Source organism: Chiloscyllium plagiosum, chromosome 7, assembly GCF_004010195.1.
Source record: "Chiloscyllium plagiosum isolate BGI_BamShark_2017 chromosome 7, ASM401019v2, whole genome shotgun sequence".
Lineage (NCBI taxonomy): Eukaryota > Metazoa > Chordata > Chondrichthyes > Orectolobiformes > Hemiscylliidae > Chiloscyllium > Chiloscyllium plagiosum.
In genome coordinates this window covers 72,624,182-72,644,550 of record NC_057716.1, presented here as the reverse complement: position 1 = coordinate 72,644,550, position 20,369 = coordinate 72,624,182, and the positions used below count along the sequence as shown (strand labels likewise).

The following is a 20,369-nucleotide window of genomic DNA, read 5'->3' as shown; positions in this document are numbered from 1 at the left end:
CTTCTCTAGTCCATGCAAGGGCCAGGTCAGAGTTCCTCACCCCAAGGACAAAAGGCACAGACTGACACACCAAGCCGAGCCTCACTTTCCTTCTCTCCTGACCACATTGGCTGCAATGTCATAAGTGAATCAGTGATTTCTTTTTCTTCTGCAACTTGCAGGTGACAGTTTCTCAACTCCTCTGCCAGAGACCCTAGCACTTCCAATATGCAGCAGAATACACCTAAGGACACCCCAAGCTACAAAACATCCTGAACAGCAACATGCTTCTACCTCAGTTGCAGACATATAAGTGACATTACAGATGTATGGATATTAAAAAGAGGACCTGGATGTACTTTGGATTCATATGTTTTAGACTTTTTATTTTAAGACTTTAGTCTGTAGTGCATATCAATAATGCTATATAGCTATTAATCATTATCTCTTCTTGCCTTGTTGATGGCATCAACTGGGGGAGGCAATGGCCTGGTGTTATTAATCTAGATTATTAATCTAGAGGCCTAGGTAATGTTCTGGGGAACCTGGGTTCAAATCTTGTCATGGCAGATGGTGGAATTTGAATTCAGTGAATTTAATGAGACCGTTGTTGATAGTTGGAAAAACCCATCAGGATCATTAATGTCCTTTAGGGAAGGAAACTTGTCCTTACTTGATCAGGTCTACTTGTGACTCCAGACACACAGCAATGTAGGTGACTCTTGACTGCCCTCGAGCATTTATTACCCAATGCAGCTAGTGATGTTCACATCCCGTGAGTAAAACAAGCAAAGAAAGGATCAACTTCAGGGCTTTTGAAAAGAGATAGGCAATTACAAGTTGATTGTTGAACAGTTAGTTTCTGTTTCTTGGCTGTACAGGTTAGCTGAAATTCTTTTGTCCTATTTCCTTTTGACTAGTTGCCATTAAGCAGAGTGAGAGGATTCTTTTCCTGCAATGTAGGGATGCCTAATGGATTATTCTTTGACTGACTTTCATAGCACATTGGTATTTGAACTCTGGCTAATACACTCAAGCACTTCAGTCCAATGACACACATGATCACCTTAATGTACTAGCACACACTATCCCCTGTATATTATTAAAAAGGGAAAATGTCTGTTTGTTAGAATATTGTCTTTTCCTATCATATTCACAGTCAGATACACTGAGGAGATTACAGTTCAATTTGTACTGCATTTCTCACTTTAAGAACTGCCTTGAAATCTTCAGGTGTGACATTCCAGGCTTTCTTTCCAGACAGCCACTGAATTTACACCTGTCATTATCTTTTGGCTCAATGTCCATTTTTGAAAAAAAAGTCATGTTGCAATTAAAAGCTTAATATGCCCATTAGGATTATGACCCATAGTCATCACACTATAGAGGGTTGTGTGTGAAAATAGAGAAGTTAAATAATCAGTAGGTCGAACGTAGGGGTCATAAAACATGAAGGTGCAAAACTAAATTGAGATAATGTGGTTTACCTATTTAAAAAATATCATGGTCTAAGGTAGAATCCAGCTCAGTTGTTTTCATGCTTGTTCAGCATATATTAGATTACTTACAGTGTGGAAACAGACCCTTCGGCCTAACAAGTCCATACCGACCCTCCGAAGCGCAACCCACCCAGACACATTCCCCTACACTTAAAACTACGGGCAATTTACCATGGCCAATTCACCTGTTTGGACTGTGGGAGGAAACCGGAGCATCCGGAGGAAACCCACGCAGACACGGGGAAAATGTGCAAACTCCACACAGACAATCGCCTGAGGCAGGAATTGAACCCGGGTCTCTGGCGCTGTGAGGCAGCAGTGCTAACCACTGTGCCACCGTGCTGCCCAGAAACACAACTGGAATTTTTAACATTTAACAAGAAATATAAGTCATTAGGAGGCATTAAGCAACAAAAGAAATGGTATTAAGCAATGAGATATGTAGAAATTCTAATATGCTGGAACAAATAGTAACTAAAGTTTCCATAGACCTTTTACTAATTAATAATTTTCTAATGAATGGCTGAGTTCTGGTTGAAAACATTCCATTTTAATGGCAATCTTAGCTCGGTTTACTCCATAGTTCTTGGGTAATTATGTATTGTCTTGTCTGAAACCCGGAAGCCAAGTGACATAGGAATTATGCATTAAAGCGTGAAAAATAAATACACAACGTTAAAAGGGCTTGATGACATTATGGTTATTATGTGAACAGTAAGTCAATACGTACATTAATTAACTAGCAGTTAACCGGTTCCTAGTTATATTTACAAATACATCATGGTTTCTGCACATTTTTCATTTCTTTGTAAAAAACCTTCGGATGTCTGATGCATATTTGGAAGTATCTGAAAGTCTTCTAGCTTGACTTCTTTCTTTGGCTTGTTTTGCTGTTCTCTACAGAAGGACAAAGTTACAGTTCACTGTTACCTTGAGAGAATTAGATACATTTATAATTACATCTGTAGAGACATTTCAAAAGGAAGTAGCGATACTTACAGTGAATCAATGATTTGGTTTCCTAAACTAGCTTTGTAAAATAATATTAAATGCATTTCAATATTGGAACATTAAGGAAGCAGTCTCTGAATAAAAGCATGGAAGGTGTCCAACCTCTCTATGTTGCATTTTGGCAGTTTCATAAGTGAATTCTCTGATTAAAAGCAGTGAAGAGGGAACTCAGTAGAGTGCCATAATGTATTAACTGAACACAATTTCAGTTATACAGCTCTTTCCTGAGGTTTTACCCTGCATGGTTGATACTCTGCAACTAAAAAGCTTCCATCCTTCTGAGGAAGCATCCCAGCCAATCCACATCCAAAAATCCATGGTTAGGATTTTTTTTTAACCAGAAATCAATCATTTTTTCTTGGGCCATTCCCTATCAGTGTATTGGATTTTACAGACTTCTGTTCTGGACAAAAGTAAAGCTGAAATTGCAAGGGAATTACTCAAACACCTGGGTGTGTCAATGGAACAGACAAGTGCACGAGAGTTAGGAAATCTTAAATTACAATTGAGGAAAATGGAGTTAGAAGATAAACAGAGAGAAAGAGAAAAGAGAGAGAAGAAAAAGTAAAGGTTCTTAGCTGAGCAAAGAGAGAGAGAAGAGAGAGAAAGAAAAGAAAGGGAGAAAGAAGAAGAGAAAGAATTTGAACTTGAGTTAACAGGATGGAGATTAAAAGAGAAGGTAGTAATATATAAAAAAATGTCAAAACTCTGCCACATTAAAGAAGTCAAAGCCTTCTTTATTTAATTTGAAAAATTGGCTTCGCAGATGGGGTAATCCAAGGATTTATAGGTAATGCTAGTTCAGACTAAACTGGTAGGCAGAGCTACTGAGGTATTTGCCACATTGTCAGATGAGGGGTAAGAGATTATGAAGATATCAAACAGGCTATTTTAAGTGCTTATGAATTGGTACCAAAAACATATATACAGCGGTTCAGAAATGTAAAGAAGGAACAAGGTCAGACTTATGGTTGAATTCGAAAAATTAAACAAATGGTCATTTATCAGGGTGCTAGCGTTAAAAATAGATAAGACCTATGAGGCTCTAAGAGAGATTATTCTGCTGGAGGAATTTAAAAGCTCGCTTCCAGAGTTGATAAGAATTCACGTGGAGGATCAGAAAGTTTAGGAAGTGAGAAGGGCAGCAGAATTAGCAGATGAATACATGTTGGTGCATAAGATGAGCTCTTCTAGCCATAAGTTGGGAGAAGGGGAGGGACAGAAGTTGGGAGAAGGGGAGATCCTACACTATGAAACTAAGAGTAGAGAGCACTGATTTAAAAAGAAGCCCAAGAGGGTGGAAAGGAGGTGAAAGGCCTCAGGTGTTTCCACTGTGGTAAAGTGCGACACATAAACTCAGTGCTGGTCATTAAAACATGTCACTGTGGGAAAAGATGTGGTAAAAGAAGCTAAGCCAGTGGCATTAGTGAAGGTAGTAAAGGAAACCCCAAGAAGAACTGAGGAGCTGCAGCAGAGTGCACAGCCAGGCATGGGCTGGCATGGAGCTAATGCCTGATCTCGACAAAGAATTTGCCTCTGTGGGTAAAATTTACTCAAAGAACAGAGGAAGAAGGGAAAGAAGTTATAATTTTGAGCGACACAGGATCAAACTAACATCTAATAGTAAGAGATGAGTGAATTTGCTTTCTGCCCTGTTACCAGAGAGAGTGGCAATTTTTGGGATAGATGGACAGAAATTTAGTGTTGCCCTATGTAAGATCAGGTGGAACAGCCAACTCAAGACTGGGGAAGTAACAGTGGAAGTGGTTGACAGACTGTCAGTTCCAGGAATCCAGTTTGTTCTTGGGAATGATTTAGCAGAATCAAAGATGGGAATGACACCCCTTGTGGTGAAGCCCAAGGAAGATCAAGAAACTGAGGAGTTAAAAGAAAAATATCCTGGTATTTTCCCAGTCTGTGTAGTAGAAAGATCCCACTCTCATAAGTCACAGCACGAAGCAAAAACTAAATAGAAAGATGAAGGAGTTTAGGTTTAGTTAGTGGACACCCTGTTGGCTGTAATGGTGCAGGAAAAACCTAAACAGGCGGAAGGTCAGACAGAAGTGTTTAGTCCTGAAAGGTTAATGGAATTGCAACAGCAAGACAAGATGATAGAAGATATATATGTGGATGTGTACTCCGAAAAGGAGGCAGAGAATACTCCTGAGGATTGTTATCCGAAAGATACAATCCTAAGACGAAAATGAAAACCATGGCAGGTTGGTGCAGAGGAGAAATGGGCCAAAGTGCACCAGATTGTGTTGCCAATAGCATACAGATATAGGTGGTGTTACGGGTAGCACACAAACTACCCGTAAAGACTCAGGCTTAAAAGTACAAAAACATTTCTATTGGCCTGAACTGCACAAGGATGTTGTTAACTTTTGCTGTACATGTCATACATGCCACATGGTAAGTAAGACACAAGCAGTAATAAAACTAGCACATTTGTTGCCAATTCCTGTATTCGAAGAACCTTTCAAGCGGGTTATAGTTGATTGTGTAGGTCCCCTCCTGAGAACTAAAAGTGGGAGCCAGTACTTGTTAACCATAATGGATGTGTCAACCAGATTTCTGAAGGCAATTCTATTATGGAGTATTAAGGCAAAAAGGGTCGTAGAGGAGTTAGTAACTTTCTTCATGTGGTATGGGCTATCCAGAGAGATTCATTCGGACCAAGGGTCTAATTTTACTGTTAGTCTGTTTAAAGAAGTCATGGATAGCTTAGGTATACAGCACTTTAAATCCAGTGTGTATCATCCTGAATCCCAGGGAGCTTTAGAAAGGTTGCATCAGACCTTGTAGACCATGTTGACAGTATACTATCAGGATTGGGATTAAGATATCCCATTTGTACTAAGTGCCAGGAGAGATGCCCCCAATGAATCTCCTCAGTTTACTCCCTTCAAGTTAATATTTGGACGTGAAGTGAGAGGCCTTTGAAATTAATCAAAGAGAAATTGACAGGACCAAAATCGGAGATCTCACATTTGATTATGTATTGGAGGTGAGGGAGAGATTAAATTGAATAGGTGAGTTAGCTAAACAGTATCTAATGAGGGAACAGCATAGATTGAAGCAGGTGGCAGATAAAAGTCTGAGACTGACGTTTTCCCGTGGGGATAACGTGTTAGTATTGTTACCAGTGATTGGAGGTCCCTTCAAAGCCAGGTTTAGTGGTCCCTATCAATTTGAGAAAAAGTTGAGCCAGGTGAACTATCTTGTAAAGAAGCAACATAGAATAAAAACTGTATGAGACCGTATTATGCTAGAGAGAAAAAAACAGCGAAACAGGTGTTAGTTACTGCCCCGCAGAGTGAGGATTCAAATCCTGATGATGTGGATTTTGAGGTGCCACAAGAGATGTTAAAAAAATGAAGTCATCCTTGAGGAGTGGGATAAGTTAATAAGCAATCTGTCTCAGGAGCATAGAACACAGTTGAAAGATTTGTTACTTCAGTATGAGAACACATGTAGGAATCAAACAGAAGAGACTAATGTTATTGTACATGAAGCAGACATAGGGAATACTGCTGTGATAAAACAATACACCTATTTGCTTAATCCTTTCAAAGTCAGACAGGTCCAGAAGGAGGCGGAGGCCATGCTCGATGAGGCTACCATTGAACCAAGCCAGAGCGAGTAGAGTTCGCTGATCATCTTAGTTCCCAAACTGGATGGGACAAAACATTGTTGCATGGATTATTGGAAGGTCAACGCTGTTATAAGTCGGACTCATATCTAATATCGAGATTGGAGGACTGTATCGAGAAAGCTGGACAAGCCAGTTACATCACCAAGTTGAACTTACTGTGTGGTTACTGGCAGGTACTTTTATCAGAGACAGTGAAAGAAATGTCTGCATTTGTAACCCCAAATGGGTTTAGATCAATTCAAAGTGATGCCTTTTGGAATGAAGAACACACCCATCACATTCCGAAGACTCAGGAACAGAGTTGTGGCTGGGTTTACAAACTGTGCAGTCTATTTGGATGATGTAGTGATCTTTAGTGAGTCCTGGAATGATCATATGGTACAGATGGCAGAGCTCTTTGAATGACTACAAGAAGCAAAAGTGGTAATAAACTTAAACAAAACTGAATTTGCAAAGCAGAGGTGATGTTCTTGGGACATAACATCGGTCATGGAAGGTTGACCCACGGAACGCAAAGACGAAGGCCGTCGAGGAATTTCTTCGACCAACCTCGAAGAAAGAGGTGCTTCGATTCTCAGCGGATTCTATTGGAAGTTTGTTCTAAACTTCAGCAGTGTAGTGGCACCAATAACCGATTTGCTGAAGAGAAACACAGTTTCGATGGACAGAACAATTCCAGAAGGCAATTGATCATTTGAAAACCATATTAACCACCACAGTTTTAGCTACCAAACTTTCAAAACCCTTCAAAGTTGCCATCGATGCTAGTGACATGGGAGTTGGAGCTGTACTGCAACAGGATGATGAAGATGGGATTGAACTGCCAGTTGGTTACTTTTCAAAGAAACTCAACATCCACCAGAGGAAATACTCCATGATTGAAAAAGAACTATTGAGTTTGGTACTGGCCTTACAACATTTTAATGTGGATGTCATGAACAATGTGTCAGAGACGGTTGTATACACAGATCACAATCCTCTTACATTCTTAGAATGCTTTAAAGACAAGAATATGAGACTATTTTGTTAGAATCTTATGCTATAGATTTTAAATTTACATATCATACATGTTGCATGTTGTAAGAATGTAACCACAGATGCATTATCACAGATTGAACTCATAAAACATAGATGAGATTGGTATCTATTCAATGTTATATATAGGTGAGAAGAGGTTAGTATGAACTTAGATTAAAGTCATATGTCTGTCATGGTAATGTGGTCAAGGAATAGAACAAAAAAAAGTCATCTTTTCATTATGATCTTAAGGGGGATTTGGAGGATGTCAGGAAAGGCTTATCCAAATAGCAAACCAAACTCACAATAGTAACAGATGAGAGCTCAAAGTATACTGAAGGTTAGGATGTAAATCTGGCAGTTTGTGGACTGGGAACCAGACAAAATGATGAAGAAAGTTGCTATGTTGTTACTCAAAGCTAATTTTATGACTTGTGTTCTTTTGGGGTGGGGTGAGATACTTCCCACCCCTTAGTGCTCTTGTTTATGTGGGATATTCTTAACTAAACAGGAACTGTAGAGATTCTAATTTGTCACAGGAATTCTTAAATTGCAAATTCACAATTTCAGCCAAATATCTTGTACAGAAGCACGGTTCTCATCAGTAGTTTTAGCCTTCGATTTGTTTGCAAAAACAAGCTGGTGACCATGTTAGGAGAAAGTGAGGACCGCAGATGCTGGAGATCAGTCAAAAGTGTGGTGCTGGAAAAGCACAGCAGGTCAGGCAGTATCCAAGGAGCAGGAGAGACGACGTTTCCAGCATAAGCTGTTCATCAGGAACACGGGGGTGGGGCTGAGAGATAAATGGGAGGGGAGGGTGGGAAAGTAGTTAGGAACGCAACAAGGTGAGGGATGATGGTGATAGGTCAGAGCAGAGGGTGGAGTGGATAGGTGGGGCAGAAGATCAAGAGGGCAGTGCTGAGTTGAAGGGTTGGACTGGGGTGAGGTGGAGTAGGGGAGATGAGGAAACTGGTGAAATCGACATTGATTCCATGTGGTTGGACGGTCCCAAGGTGGAAGATGAGGCATTCTTCCTCCAGTTGTTGGGTGGCTAGGATTTGGCAGTGGAGGAGGCCAAGGACTTGCATGTCTTTCGTAGATTAGGAAGGGGAGTTGAAGTGGTCAGCCACAGGGGTTGTTTAGTGCGTGTTCCAGAGATGTTTCCTGAAACGTTCCGCGAGTTGGCGTCCTCTCTCCCCAACATACAGGAGACCACACCAAGAGCAACGGACACACGAGACAAAGTGATTGTATGTATAGGAAAATCTCTGCTGCATGTGGAAGGATCCTTTGGGACTCTGTCGGTAATGGTAAACTTTATCCAGATAGGGAAAATCTGGGGGGGGGGGGGGGGGGGGAGATGGAGGGTGTTTGTGGGGAATGTGGACCTAACGAGGGAGTCGTGGAGAGAATGTGGAATGCTGAAAGGGATGGGGAGGGAACTATATCTCTGGTGGTTGGGTCTGACTGTTGGTAGCGGAAATGGCAAAGGATGATGCTTTGTATCCAGAGATAGGTGGGGTGGAATTTGAGGACCGGGTGGTTCTATCCTTGTAGCCGTTGGAGGGGTAGGGTTCAAGGGCGGAGGTGCAGGAAGTTACAGGACATTGGTTAGGCCACTTTTGTAATATTGCTTGCAAATCTGGTCTCCTTCCTATAGGAAGGATATTGTGAAACTTGAAAAGATTTACAAGGTTGTTGCCAGGGTTGGAGGATTTGAGCTTTAGGAAGAGGTTGAATAAGCTGGGGCTGTTTTCCCTGGAGTATCGGAGGCTGACGGGTGACATTATATAGGTTTATAAAATCATGAGGAGCATTGATAGGGTAAATAGATAAGGTCTTTTCCCTGCGGAGGGGACGTCCAGAACTAGAGGATGTAGGTTTACGGTGAGAGGGGAAAGATATAAAAGAGACCTAAGGGGCAACTTTTTCACACAGAGGATGGTGCATGTATGGAATGAGCTGCCAGAGGAAGTGATGGAGGCTGGTGCAATTGCATCATTTAAAAGGCATCTGGATGGATATATGCACAGGTAGGGTTTGGAGGGATATGGGCTGGGTGCTGGCAAGTGGGAATAGATTAGGTTGAGATATCTGGTCGGATGGACGAGTTGGACCGAAGGGTCTGTTTCTGTACTGTATATCTCTATGACTCTAAGTGGAGGAGATGCGCTGAAGGGAATTGTTGACCATATGGAAGGGAAATTGCGGTCCTTGAAGTAGGAGGCCACCAGGGATGTTCTGGATTGGAACTGATCCTCCTGGGAGCAGGTGTGGTGAAGGAGTTGGAATTAGGAGTAAGGGATAGCATTATTACAGGAAAGGGGGTTGGGAGGAGGTGCAGTCCAGGCAGTCCTTGAACCCACTCCCCAACCGCAGTAAGGATAGAATCTTCCCGTTCCTCACCATCCACCCCTTTAACCTTCAGCTACAATGCATCATCCTCCGCCATTTCTGCCACCTACAGTCAGACCCAACCACCAGGGATACATTTCCCTCCCCAACCCTTTCAGCATTCCGCAGAGACCATTCCCTCCGAGACTCCCTTGTTAGGTCCATGCCCCACCTACCAACCCACTCTCCACTCCCAGCACCTTCCCTTGCAAGAGGTGTAAAACCTGCACCCATACCTTCCCCCTCACCTCCATCCAAGGCCCCAAAGGATTCTTTGACATGCAGCAGAGATTTTCCTACACACCCAAACACCGCACCCCTCCAACCGCAACAAGGACGCAACCCCCCAGTCCTCACCTTCCACCCCACCAACCTCCGGATACAGTGCATCATCCTCTGCCATTTCCGCCACCTACAAATGGACCCCGCCACCAGAGATATATTCCTTTTCCCACCCCTATCTGCTTTCTGTAAAGACCATTCCCTTCGCGACTACCTCGTCAGTCCACGCCCCCTAACAATCCATCGTCCCCTCCTGGCACCTTCCCCTGCTGCCGCTGGAATTGCAAAAGCTACACCCACACCTGCCCTCTCACCTTCATCCAAGGCCCCAAAGGAGCCTTCCACATCTATCAAAGCTTCACCTACACTTCCACATGTCATTTGCTGTATCCATTGCACTCAATGCAGTCTCCTTTACATTGGGGAGGTAGGATGCCTACACGCAGTTCACTTCAGAGAACATTTTCAGGACACCCGCATCAGTCAACCCCACCGCCCCATGGCCGCACACTTCAACTCTCCCTCCCACTCTGCCGAAGACATGCATATCCTGGGCCTCCTCCACTGCCACTCCCTTACCACCTGACGCCTGGAGGAAGAATGCCTCATTTTCCACCTTGGGACCCTCCAAGCCCATGGCATCAATGTGGATTTCACACCAGTTTCCCCATTTTCCCTCCCCCCACCTTATCCCAGTTCACCTTCCAGCTCAGCACCGTCCTCATGACCTGTCCCATCTGTCCACCTTCCTTTCCACCTATCCAGTCCACCCTCCCCCCTGACTTATCACCATTATCCCCACCTTTGTCTACCTATCACACACTCAGCTACTTTCCTCCTAGCCCCACTCCCCTCCCATTTATCTCTCTACCCACTTGGCTCACAAGCCTCATTCCTGATGAAGGGCTTATGCCTGAAATGTCGATTCTCCTGCTCCTTGGATGCTGCCTGATCTGCTGTGCTTTTCCAGCACCCCACTCTCAACTCTAATCTCCAGCATCTGCAGTCCTCAGTTTCTCCATGTATGCAGAGGAGTCAGTTTAAATTGCTGATGTCTGAAGGGAGTGATGTATTATGGGGTGATGACCTTGAAGGTGACTGACAGGATTGTGGGTTCTCTGACCTTCATCTACCTATTGCGTTCCCCCCCCACTCCCCCCCAGCAGCCCCTCCACATTCCTGATGAAGAGCTTATGCTCGAAATGTCAACTCTCCTGCTCTTCGGATGCTGCCTGACCGGCTGTGCTTTTCCACAGTTTTTGACTCTGATCTCCAGCATCTGCAGTCCTCACTTTCTCCTAGGGTTGTTAAGAAGGTGTATGGTGTGTTGGCTTTCATTAGCAGTGCGATTGAGTTTAAGAGCTGCGAGGTTATGCTGCAGCTCTATAAAGTCCTTGTTAGACCACACAAAATATTTTTTTCAGTTCTAGTTGCCTCATTATAGGAAGGATGTGTAAGCTTTTGAGAGGGTGCAGAGGAGATTTATCAGGATGCTGCCTGGACTGGAGGGCACTTCTTATGAAGAAAAGTTGAGGGAGTTAGGACTTTTCTCATTGGAGCGAAGAAGAATGAGAGGTGACTTGATAGAGGTGGACAAGATGATGAGAGGCATAGAGTAGATAGCCAGAGAATTTTTCCCAGGGTGGAAATGGCTATCACAAGGGGGCATAATTTTAAGGTGTTTGGAGGAAGTTTAGGGGAGATGTCAGAGGTAGGTTCTTGACACAGAGTGGTGGGTGCGTGGAATGCACTGCCAGCAGTGGTAATAGAGTCAGATACATTAGGGACATTTAAGCAAGTCTTGGATAAGCACATAGATGATAGTAAAATGAAGGATGTCTAGGTTAGTTTGATCCTAGAGAAGGATAAAACGTTGGCACAACATCGAGGGTTGAAGGACCTTTATTGTTATACGTTCGAGATGCATGGCAATACTAGCTCCAAGTCACCTTGCAAACCACACACCGTTCTGTTTTGGAACTATATCATCTTTTCTATGTTGCTGGGTCAAAATTCTACAGCATCCTTCCTAGCAATACTAAGTACCCACAATGCCAATTACTCCAGTCAATCAACAAGGCAGCTCACTACCGTCTTCTCAGGGCAGTTAGGGATGGAAGGAAATACTGACCCAGCCAGCAATACCAATTTATGATTGAGATTTCCTGTGAACTGGCAAGTTGCAACTGAAATTTCACAGTTTCACATTCAGCTGTATTTTTGCTGAAATTTCCTATCAATTTCATTAGTTTATTCACAACATCAAAAATGGACAGTAACAATCGAAAATCAGCTTAAACAGTCAGGGTCCAAGAAAAATTATGAACACTCAGCAGAAAATATGATAATTTGAGTGGTAACCTATATATTATTCATGCACATTAGCATAGCAGCAGCTTCCACCAATTCTTTTTTTGTTTTATCAGCAACATCTGAGTGAAACCATCACAGAGATAGCAGAATTTTAAATACTAGTTACAAGGATGGAAATCTTAAACTATAATGGAACCAATGTAATTCGTGCCCAATTTTCCACTTTTCTATTACACGCAAAGTAGAAATTTAACACACCGAAAAGCAGAATATTGCGGATGCTGCATGACTTACTCTGTTTCCAGGATTTTTGGTTTTGGTTTTGGAAGCTTATCCCATCTTGAAGAATGTGATTGTGAATGATTTTCAATGTTTAATGTGATTTATAATGAATCCCACAAAAATGCATGCAATGGAATAGAACTTTGAAATCTCCGTTAGGATAAAAAGTTCAGTATTCCCAAATAATTCCCAGAAAAATTACTTTGCCCCACCTAATGCCTTGATCTTAATTTTACACATTAGAAACCACTGTTGTCACTAAAAATTAGCATGAACAGCTTTTTAAATGTCGCGTGGGGAAAATATTACACTGTTATTTAAATTTCATGGCATTAGCAAAGTAACTGCTTTCTAGTCTAAGGAAAAAACAAATCTAATTGTACGGTCTGCTGCAGGATCATTGATGACAACTAATATTTATTGTTCTTATTATATTTCCTACAGTATCTGGTAGATGGATGAAGTGCAAATATGAAGCCTTAAGTGCGCCTGGTAGGAAAGCTATGGCTTATATTACATAGTACCCTCTTAAGTGCAAGACAAAATCAGCCCAAGTTAATAAGGCACAATATTTACATGTCAGGTAACAAGAATACAGCATTTTTCCCTTTGACTGGCTCACAATTTTTTTTATTTTTCATATGAATCATGATGGAGTGAAAAACACGAGAAACAGGCAGATAATTTTACACATTCGATTGTGGGAAAGAAATGTGTTGTCAACAATCACATTAAAGCAAGACCAGTTTACGAACCTCTTTATGACAGACAGTACAGAGTGTCTGTAGGTTTTCAAGAGAGCATTGTCCTCCTCCATCATATACTGGTCTGATATGGTCCACTTGCCAGAACTGTCCCTCAGTTGGATTCAAAATAATGTCATTCAACTGAAACCAATGGATTATTAAAAAAAAAATCAGTTATTTCATGATTCAAAACTTATGCAAACGTATCTTATTTCAGCAAAAAACACAGATTTTTAAATGAATCATAATGCCACAACAAATTATTGAAGAAATTAATTTAAATATTTGTAAATAAAGCTACTTCGAGTGAGAGGAAGAGTATTCAATAACATTTCTTTTGAGGAGATTATATTGTAGTAATTTTCAATTATTCCTGCACAAACGTTACCATGGAAACCAGGTCATGATTCAGGAGTGGGCTATACAGGGGCTTTGTGTGTTTAGAAGAAACAAGTTTGAAATAATTAGTAATTATATAACATTTTTAATGTACTAAAATACCCATGGCACTTCAGAGGAAATCAAATTTGGTTAGAAAACAAAGGTTTTTCCCTGATCCACTCCAGTAGATATAAGACCAGATTTTAAAAAGCTTAGTCAAAGGTGGGCTTTAAAGGAAGAAAGGCTGGCAGAGAAGTTTAAAGAGGGAATTCTCGAACTGAGGAACCTCAGCTAAAAGTATAGCTCCCAATGTGGAGCTATTACAATGGGAGGCCAGAATTAGAGGCGCACAGATTAGATTAGATTAGATTACTTTACAGTGTGGAAACAAGCCCTTCGGCCCAACAAGTCCACACCGACCCGCCGAAGCTCAACCCACCCATAACCCTACATTTACCCCTTACCTAACACTACAGACAATTTAGCATGGCCAATTCACCTGACCTGCACATCTTTGGACTGTGGGAGGAAACCGGAGCACCCGGAGGAAACCCACGCAGACACGGGGAGAATGTGCAAACTCCATATAGTCAGTCGCCTGAGGCGGGAATTGAACCCTGTCTCTGGCACTGTGAGGCAGCAGTGCTAACCACTGTGCCGCCCATGTATCTTGGAGAGTTGAGGAGTGGAGAAACAAAATCATGGAGGGCCTTGAAAATAAGGCTGGATTTTAAAGTCAAGGCATTGCTTAACCAAGAACAAATGCAGGTCAGAGAGAGTGCAGTGGTGATGGATGCATAGGATAAAGTCCAGGGGAGGGATAGAGGTGGCAGTTAAGGAAAGGAATTTTTGTGAGGACCAAAGATGATTTTGCTTTTGCTAATAATTAATGGAAATTCTTTTGCTCACCTTGCATTAGATGTTAGAAAAATGGCCTAGCGTAGGGACAGCGAAAGAGTCAAGAAAGGCAATGCTGAAGTAGAGCTAGGTGTTATCAGTGTACTGTACATGCAAAAATAGATGCAGTGTTTTCAGATATGTCACAGAGACAGCACCTAGGTGGGCCTCAGATGATTACAATCTATAGTAATGATAGATAAAGTGACAAGTAATGTATCCAGGTTTGCTAATGATACAAAGCTAGGTGAGAATTCAAGCTGTGAAGAGCACACAGAGACTAACAAAGAGATATAGGCAAGTTAAGTGAGTGAGCAATAAAATGATTAACAGAGTCCATGGAACATAAGTGCAGCTCTTCGAACGTGCTCTGCCATTCTCAACCATGGCTGATCATCTAAGAAACCACCATATTTCCATATAATCCTTGATGTCATTAGTAAATAGAAAGCTATTAATCTCTGACTTGTGCTTACATAATGACTGAGCTTCCACAATCCTCTCGGAGAGACAGTGAAAACATTTATTTTCATATCAGTCATAAATGACTTGCCCTTTATTCTGAGGCTGTATCCTCTGGTTTCAGATCCAAAGCCAAAGGAAATATATTGGCCCAGATTTTACAAAGGCCAGATAACCTATTCTGCCGCATAGGTGAGAGTTGAGCATCGTATCCTACAGAATCGCCAACATAGTGGACTCCAAGAGATTTCCTGGAAAATTGAAGATTCTGCTAAGCAATTCCCCTCTTCCTGGAGCCCTCTGAAAGTACCAATTAAAATCAGAGACTTTGGAGGATTCTACTGCAGTTAAGTAAATAATTATCAAAATAAAGTTTGGCAATTAAAAACCTTGTTTAATTTCTGGGTAACTACTAAATTGCACCCCCCCAACCCCAAATATAACACACATCCCCAAATAAACATCATTCAACCCCTGAACTTCCAAACCCCTCTCCCTCCAAAAACCTGACACCCAGCCTGCCCTGCCCAGCTGACGTAATACCATTTCATCTCCCCATTCAGACCCACCCCATTCTCACTCCTTTGTATCTCAGCTCCTTCCACTACAGGGCTTGACAGCATACCCCCACAGAACAATGCACGCATACACCCTGACCTATCCTAAACATTTCATTAATTATCTGACATCCTTCCCTGCATCTTGGCACCGTAGTATTCAATTCATTGATGCGTGGTTTGTCATTAATGGAGTTGGAGGGGTCCAGTAAGGGGAGAGAGGTGTCAGAGAAGGTCCAGGTGAATTTGTCGTCAGGGCCAGCACCACTCTGATCTAAACCAGAGTATTCAAACCTGACACCTTACAAACTTAGCCGTTCACAGGAGCTGTCAAAGTGATTTAAATTTTCTGTATGACAGATAATCACAGAATACCACAAATTCTTCTACACGAAAGCTAGCATGGTCTGACATCCCCCTAACATCCTGCACTATGAGGGTCCTATTGGATTTGAAACTTGCTGTGAACTTTGAATGGAGCCGTTATCAGATTCTATTGATCAGGGGTCTTTGTAAAAACAGGAACACAGTGATAATCTGACTCTGACTGCCAATCCTTGGAATATCAAGCCCATCCTTTCGGCACCTATTTTGTTGATCTCTTCAAGAATTAGCTAAATTTCTCAGATTGCTTCTCACTTTTCCAAACTCCAGAAAATGTAGGCTCAGTATCCTCAATCTTTCCTCAAAAGGTGATTGTGGCATTATGTACTGGGAGAGTATTCAGATCTTCAGTCTAATTCTTCTGGGGACAATGATTCAAGTTGCACCATGGCGGCACGGTGGCACAGTGGTTAGCACTGCTGCCTCACAGCGCCTGGGACCCGGGTTCAATTCCCGCCTCAGGCGACTGACTGTGTGGAGTTTGCACGTTCTCCCCGTGTCTGCGTGGGTTTCCTCCGGGTGCTCCGGTTTCCTCCCACAGTCCAAAAGATGTGCAGGGTCAGGTGAATTGGCTATGCTAAATTGCCCGTAGTGTTAGGTAAGGGGTAAATGTAGGGGTATGGGTGGGTTTCGCTTCGGCGGGTCGGTGTGGACTTGTTGGGCCGAAGGGCCTGTTTCCACACTGTAATGTAATCTAATCTAATGGCAGCTGGTGAGATTTAAATTCAATAAAAATCTGGAAATACAAGCTAGCCTAATGGCAACCATGTACCCACTGTCAATTGTTGTAAAAGCTTGAGAGAGAGAGAGAGAGAGAGAGAGAGAGAGAGAGAGAGAGATGAAAATCTTCTGATTTAACACTGGATCCAATCACAGTGGGGATTTTCAACTCCAAATAGAAGATCAAAACCTTTCTCCTCAATTAGAGACACCCCAAACACTTCCTGAAAAGTCTGATAGAACAAAGACCACACCAATTAGGTTTCATACAAGGTCGATGGGCAGTAGCAGCAGCAACACTGACTAATAATGTGTTCCCATTAATAATGGGAAGGGGCACTTTGCGTGGTACAAGCAGGGATATCAAATGCAGAAGCATTTTCTTTCTTTATCTAGTCATGGATTTATTTTGTTTTACAATAAAACGCAGTGCAAGTGAACACTGCAAATTAATTTTACTTGAAGTAAAACAAATTAATTCTTGCTTTTACCTGATCGAGGGAAAGCTGTGACAACCATGTATTTTCAAGTAGCTCTTTCCGATGGGTTCTTGGTGTATCTCGGACACGAAGAAACAACTGCTGCACATCGAGGCCACACTGTTGGCAGATTCCACGCTCAGCCTCAAAAACCTTTGATCTCATGTAGCATCGATTGGACCGAACCAAAAAGTCTTCCTGACATTTTTGGGAGCAATATCGTGTATCCCAAGCTGTAGAACTATTATTCTTGCTGACCTGGATTGTTGGCTGTTGACAAGCAAGGCAAAGAGGGTTTCCTTCTTTATTCACAGCTTGTACATAGCCAACTTCCAAAGAAATGGCATTAGCTAGAGGAGTCCTGTTGCAACTTTCATTCTTGACACTTTCACTTGTGTTGCTGAAAGAAAGACAAATACAATATGATAAAAATACGTGCATAAGTATGAGCCTAAAATGCATTTAAAATGAGGTAGCCCTTTGCAAATATGACTGTTCGAAAATGTATTAATCTTTTATGCCCAAATTTGATTTTAAGACAAACCATGTTTTGAACCTATTAAATAGATAACCATGCCTGCTGAATGAACTGAACATAGCTTTGTGAATATGTTGTTACTGCATTGAAATTTGGTTGTTAATATTGCCACATATAAAGTGAGCATTACAAATTTCAAAATGTACTTGCAATTTATTTTAAGTACAATTAAATGATTTTACTATGATTATTTTGATAATCACTGCATATTGGATCATATCTGAAGGCTTACAGTATGAAGACCTCAATCATATTTACATCTCAAATTAATTACATTTGGTGGATTGCAACAATATTTTAAATTGAACATTTTTAGAAAACTGGTTGAAGGCTCAGGTTGAAATACCAGAGGAAAACATATGATGATCATTCAACAGTACAATTAATGCCTGCAACAGTAAATGAAGCTTGAAGTATAAACTTCCAACAATTAGTATTACTCAAATGACACAATGATAAAGCTAAATACAGATTTTTAAAATAAGAAAAGCCAGATGTTTGAGTTGACAAATGTTTGATATAACACAACAATTTAATGCATGTTGAGAGTAACACTATAAAACTAATTGCAAAATTTTGTAAAAATGCCACCTTATTTATTTTTTAACATCAATTATACTTGATCCAACTTATATCTATAGGAATTATTACTCTTAAAATGCTGTGCCTTTCTGGCAAGTTTTTTGATTATTTCTTCAGTGGTGAAATGCTGCCCAAGAATTGCACCATTTCTATCTCTCGATGTTTTATCGTCTACTAAACATGAAACCATAGAAACGTACTTGTTCAAATTTTCCTCACTTGGTTGATTGGAATTTTTGATTTTAATTTTGCCATGAAATGCAGACTCTCTTGCTATTACTCGCACAGTTCCTCCTTCACGTTGTGCCTTATTCAGAGATACATCAGCTACATCATCTTTAGTTATAAATCTAAATGAAAGAAATATTTCATACAGATTTTCAGTAAGGCATTCCATTTTTATTATTGCAATGTAAGGACAAAGAAACATTGAGGTAAACAAACTAAAACAAATATTTTTTAAAATCTCTAGTTTTCACCCTGTGTTTTCAAATTTCATTTTAAAAAAAGAATAGGAATTCAGGAATATTAAAATAATCCAATGACCAGACTGTCACTAAAACCACAGCTTTAATCTCCTGAGTAAAAACCCAAAAACTATGGGGATGCTGTAAATCAAAAATAGAAATTGCTAGAAAACCTCAGCAGGTCTGTCAGCATTTGTGGAGAGAAATCAGTTTTGAGGAAGGGTCATTCGATCCGAAACGTTAACATAGAACATAGAAGAATACAGCGCAGTACAGGCCCTTCGGCCCTCGATGTTGCGCCGATCCAAGCCCACCTAACCTACACTAGCCCACTATCCTCCATATGCCTATCCAATGCCCGCTTAAATGCCCATAATGAGGGAGAGTCCACCACTGCTACTGGCAGGGCATTCCATGAACTCACGACACGCTGAGTAAAGAATCTACCCCTAACATCTGTCCTATACCTACACCCCCCTTAATTTAAAGCTATGCCCCCTCATAATAGCTGACTCCATACGTGAGGAACTTGTTAAATGTGTTCAAGAAAGTTTTCTTTATCAAGATGAAGACGTCATACTAGGCAAGGAGTAAACCTGACCTCTTGAGAAATAAGGCAGATTGGAGTGTTATTGGGGAAGCTCTTTGGGACTAATAATCATAATTCTATTAGTTTTAAAATAGTTATGGAAAAGGATAGGCCTTATATAAAAATTAAATTTCTTAATTGGATTAAGGCAAATTTTGAAGGCACGACACAAATAGTCTTTCGCAGGTAAAAGAATGGCTGGTAAGTGGGAGGCTTTCAAAAGTGAGATAATAAGAGTTCAGAGGCGTTACCTTATATGTCTGACTTAGAGGAAAGGGTAAGGCTAGTAAGAGTCAGGAACAATGGATAAAAATATTGAGACTCTGGCCAAAAATAGGAAGGAGGTATGTTAGGTATAAACAACTGAGATCAAATTATTCTCTTGCAGTGTATAAGGGGAGTAAGGACATTCTTAAGTGGGAAATCAGGAGGGCAAAAAATGGAGTTCGAGATGGTCTTGGCAGATTAGATTAAGGAGAATCCAAAAGAGCAAAGAGCAACTGGGAAGAGAATAGAGCCACTTTAAATCAATGAGGTCATCAATGTGTGGAACTACAAGAGATGGGAGAAATACAAAATAAATATTTCACATCAGTTTTTAATGTGGAGAAAGATAGGGAGGCTAGGCAACTCAGGGAAATCAGTATTGATATCTTGAAAACAGACAACATCACAGAAGAGGAGGTACTGGAGATCTTAAAAAAGATAAAGGTGGATAAATCTCTGGGACTTGATCAAGTGTATCCCAGGACATTGTGGAAAGTTGGGGAAGAAACTGTGTGGCCCCTAGCAGATATATTTGCATCAGCTATAGCCACACTTGAGAGGCTGAAGGACTGGAGGGTGGCTAATGGTGTGTCTTTATTTTTAAAAGGCTCTAAGGAGAAGCCTGGGAACTATTAATCAGTGAGTCTGATGTCAGTGATGGGTAAGTTGTTGGAGGGGATTCCAAGAGTTAGGATTTACGTGCATTTGGAGAGACAAGGACTGATTTGGAATTGTCAGTGAGGCTTTGTTGATGGGAAATTGTGTCTCATGAACTTGATTGAGTTGTTTTGAGTATGTAATCAAAAAGATTGATGAGGGCAGAGTGGCAGACGTTGTCTACATGGACTTTAATACTGCCTTTGACAAG

At 41.3% G+C, this 20,369-nt stretch overlaps 1 protein-coding gene across 6 annotated transcripts in view; it reads right to left on the bottom strand.

The window, feature by feature from the left end:
• Nucleotides 1-1,858: 1,858 nt before the first annotated feature.
• The window catches only part of zranb3 (zinc finger, RAN-binding domain containing 3), a 178,628-nt gene continuing 160,117 nt past the window's right edge, over nucleotides 1,859-20,369 (bottom strand). For 3 of the 6 annotated variants that reach the window (XM_043694038.1, XM_043694036.1, XM_043694037.1), the window contains exons 16-19: nucleotides 18,379-18,528; nucleotides 17,071-17,458; nucleotides 13,188-13,319; nucleotides 1,863-2,375 (exon numbers count right to left, since the gene is read on the bottom strand). In XM_043694038.1, the coding sequence (XP_043549973.1) occupies nucleotides 2,277-2,375; nucleotides 13,188-13,319; nucleotides 17,071-17,458; nucleotides 18,379-18,528 (769 nt within the window). In that variant the 3' untranslated portion in view covers nucleotides 1,863-2,276. Of the gene's footprint in view, nucleotides 2,376-13,187; nucleotides 13,320-17,070; nucleotides 17,459-18,378; nucleotides 18,529-20,369 lie in introns of all 6 variants that reach the window. The other 3 variants (XM_043694035.1, XM_043694034.1, XM_043694033.1) reach the window with 3 other exon arrangements.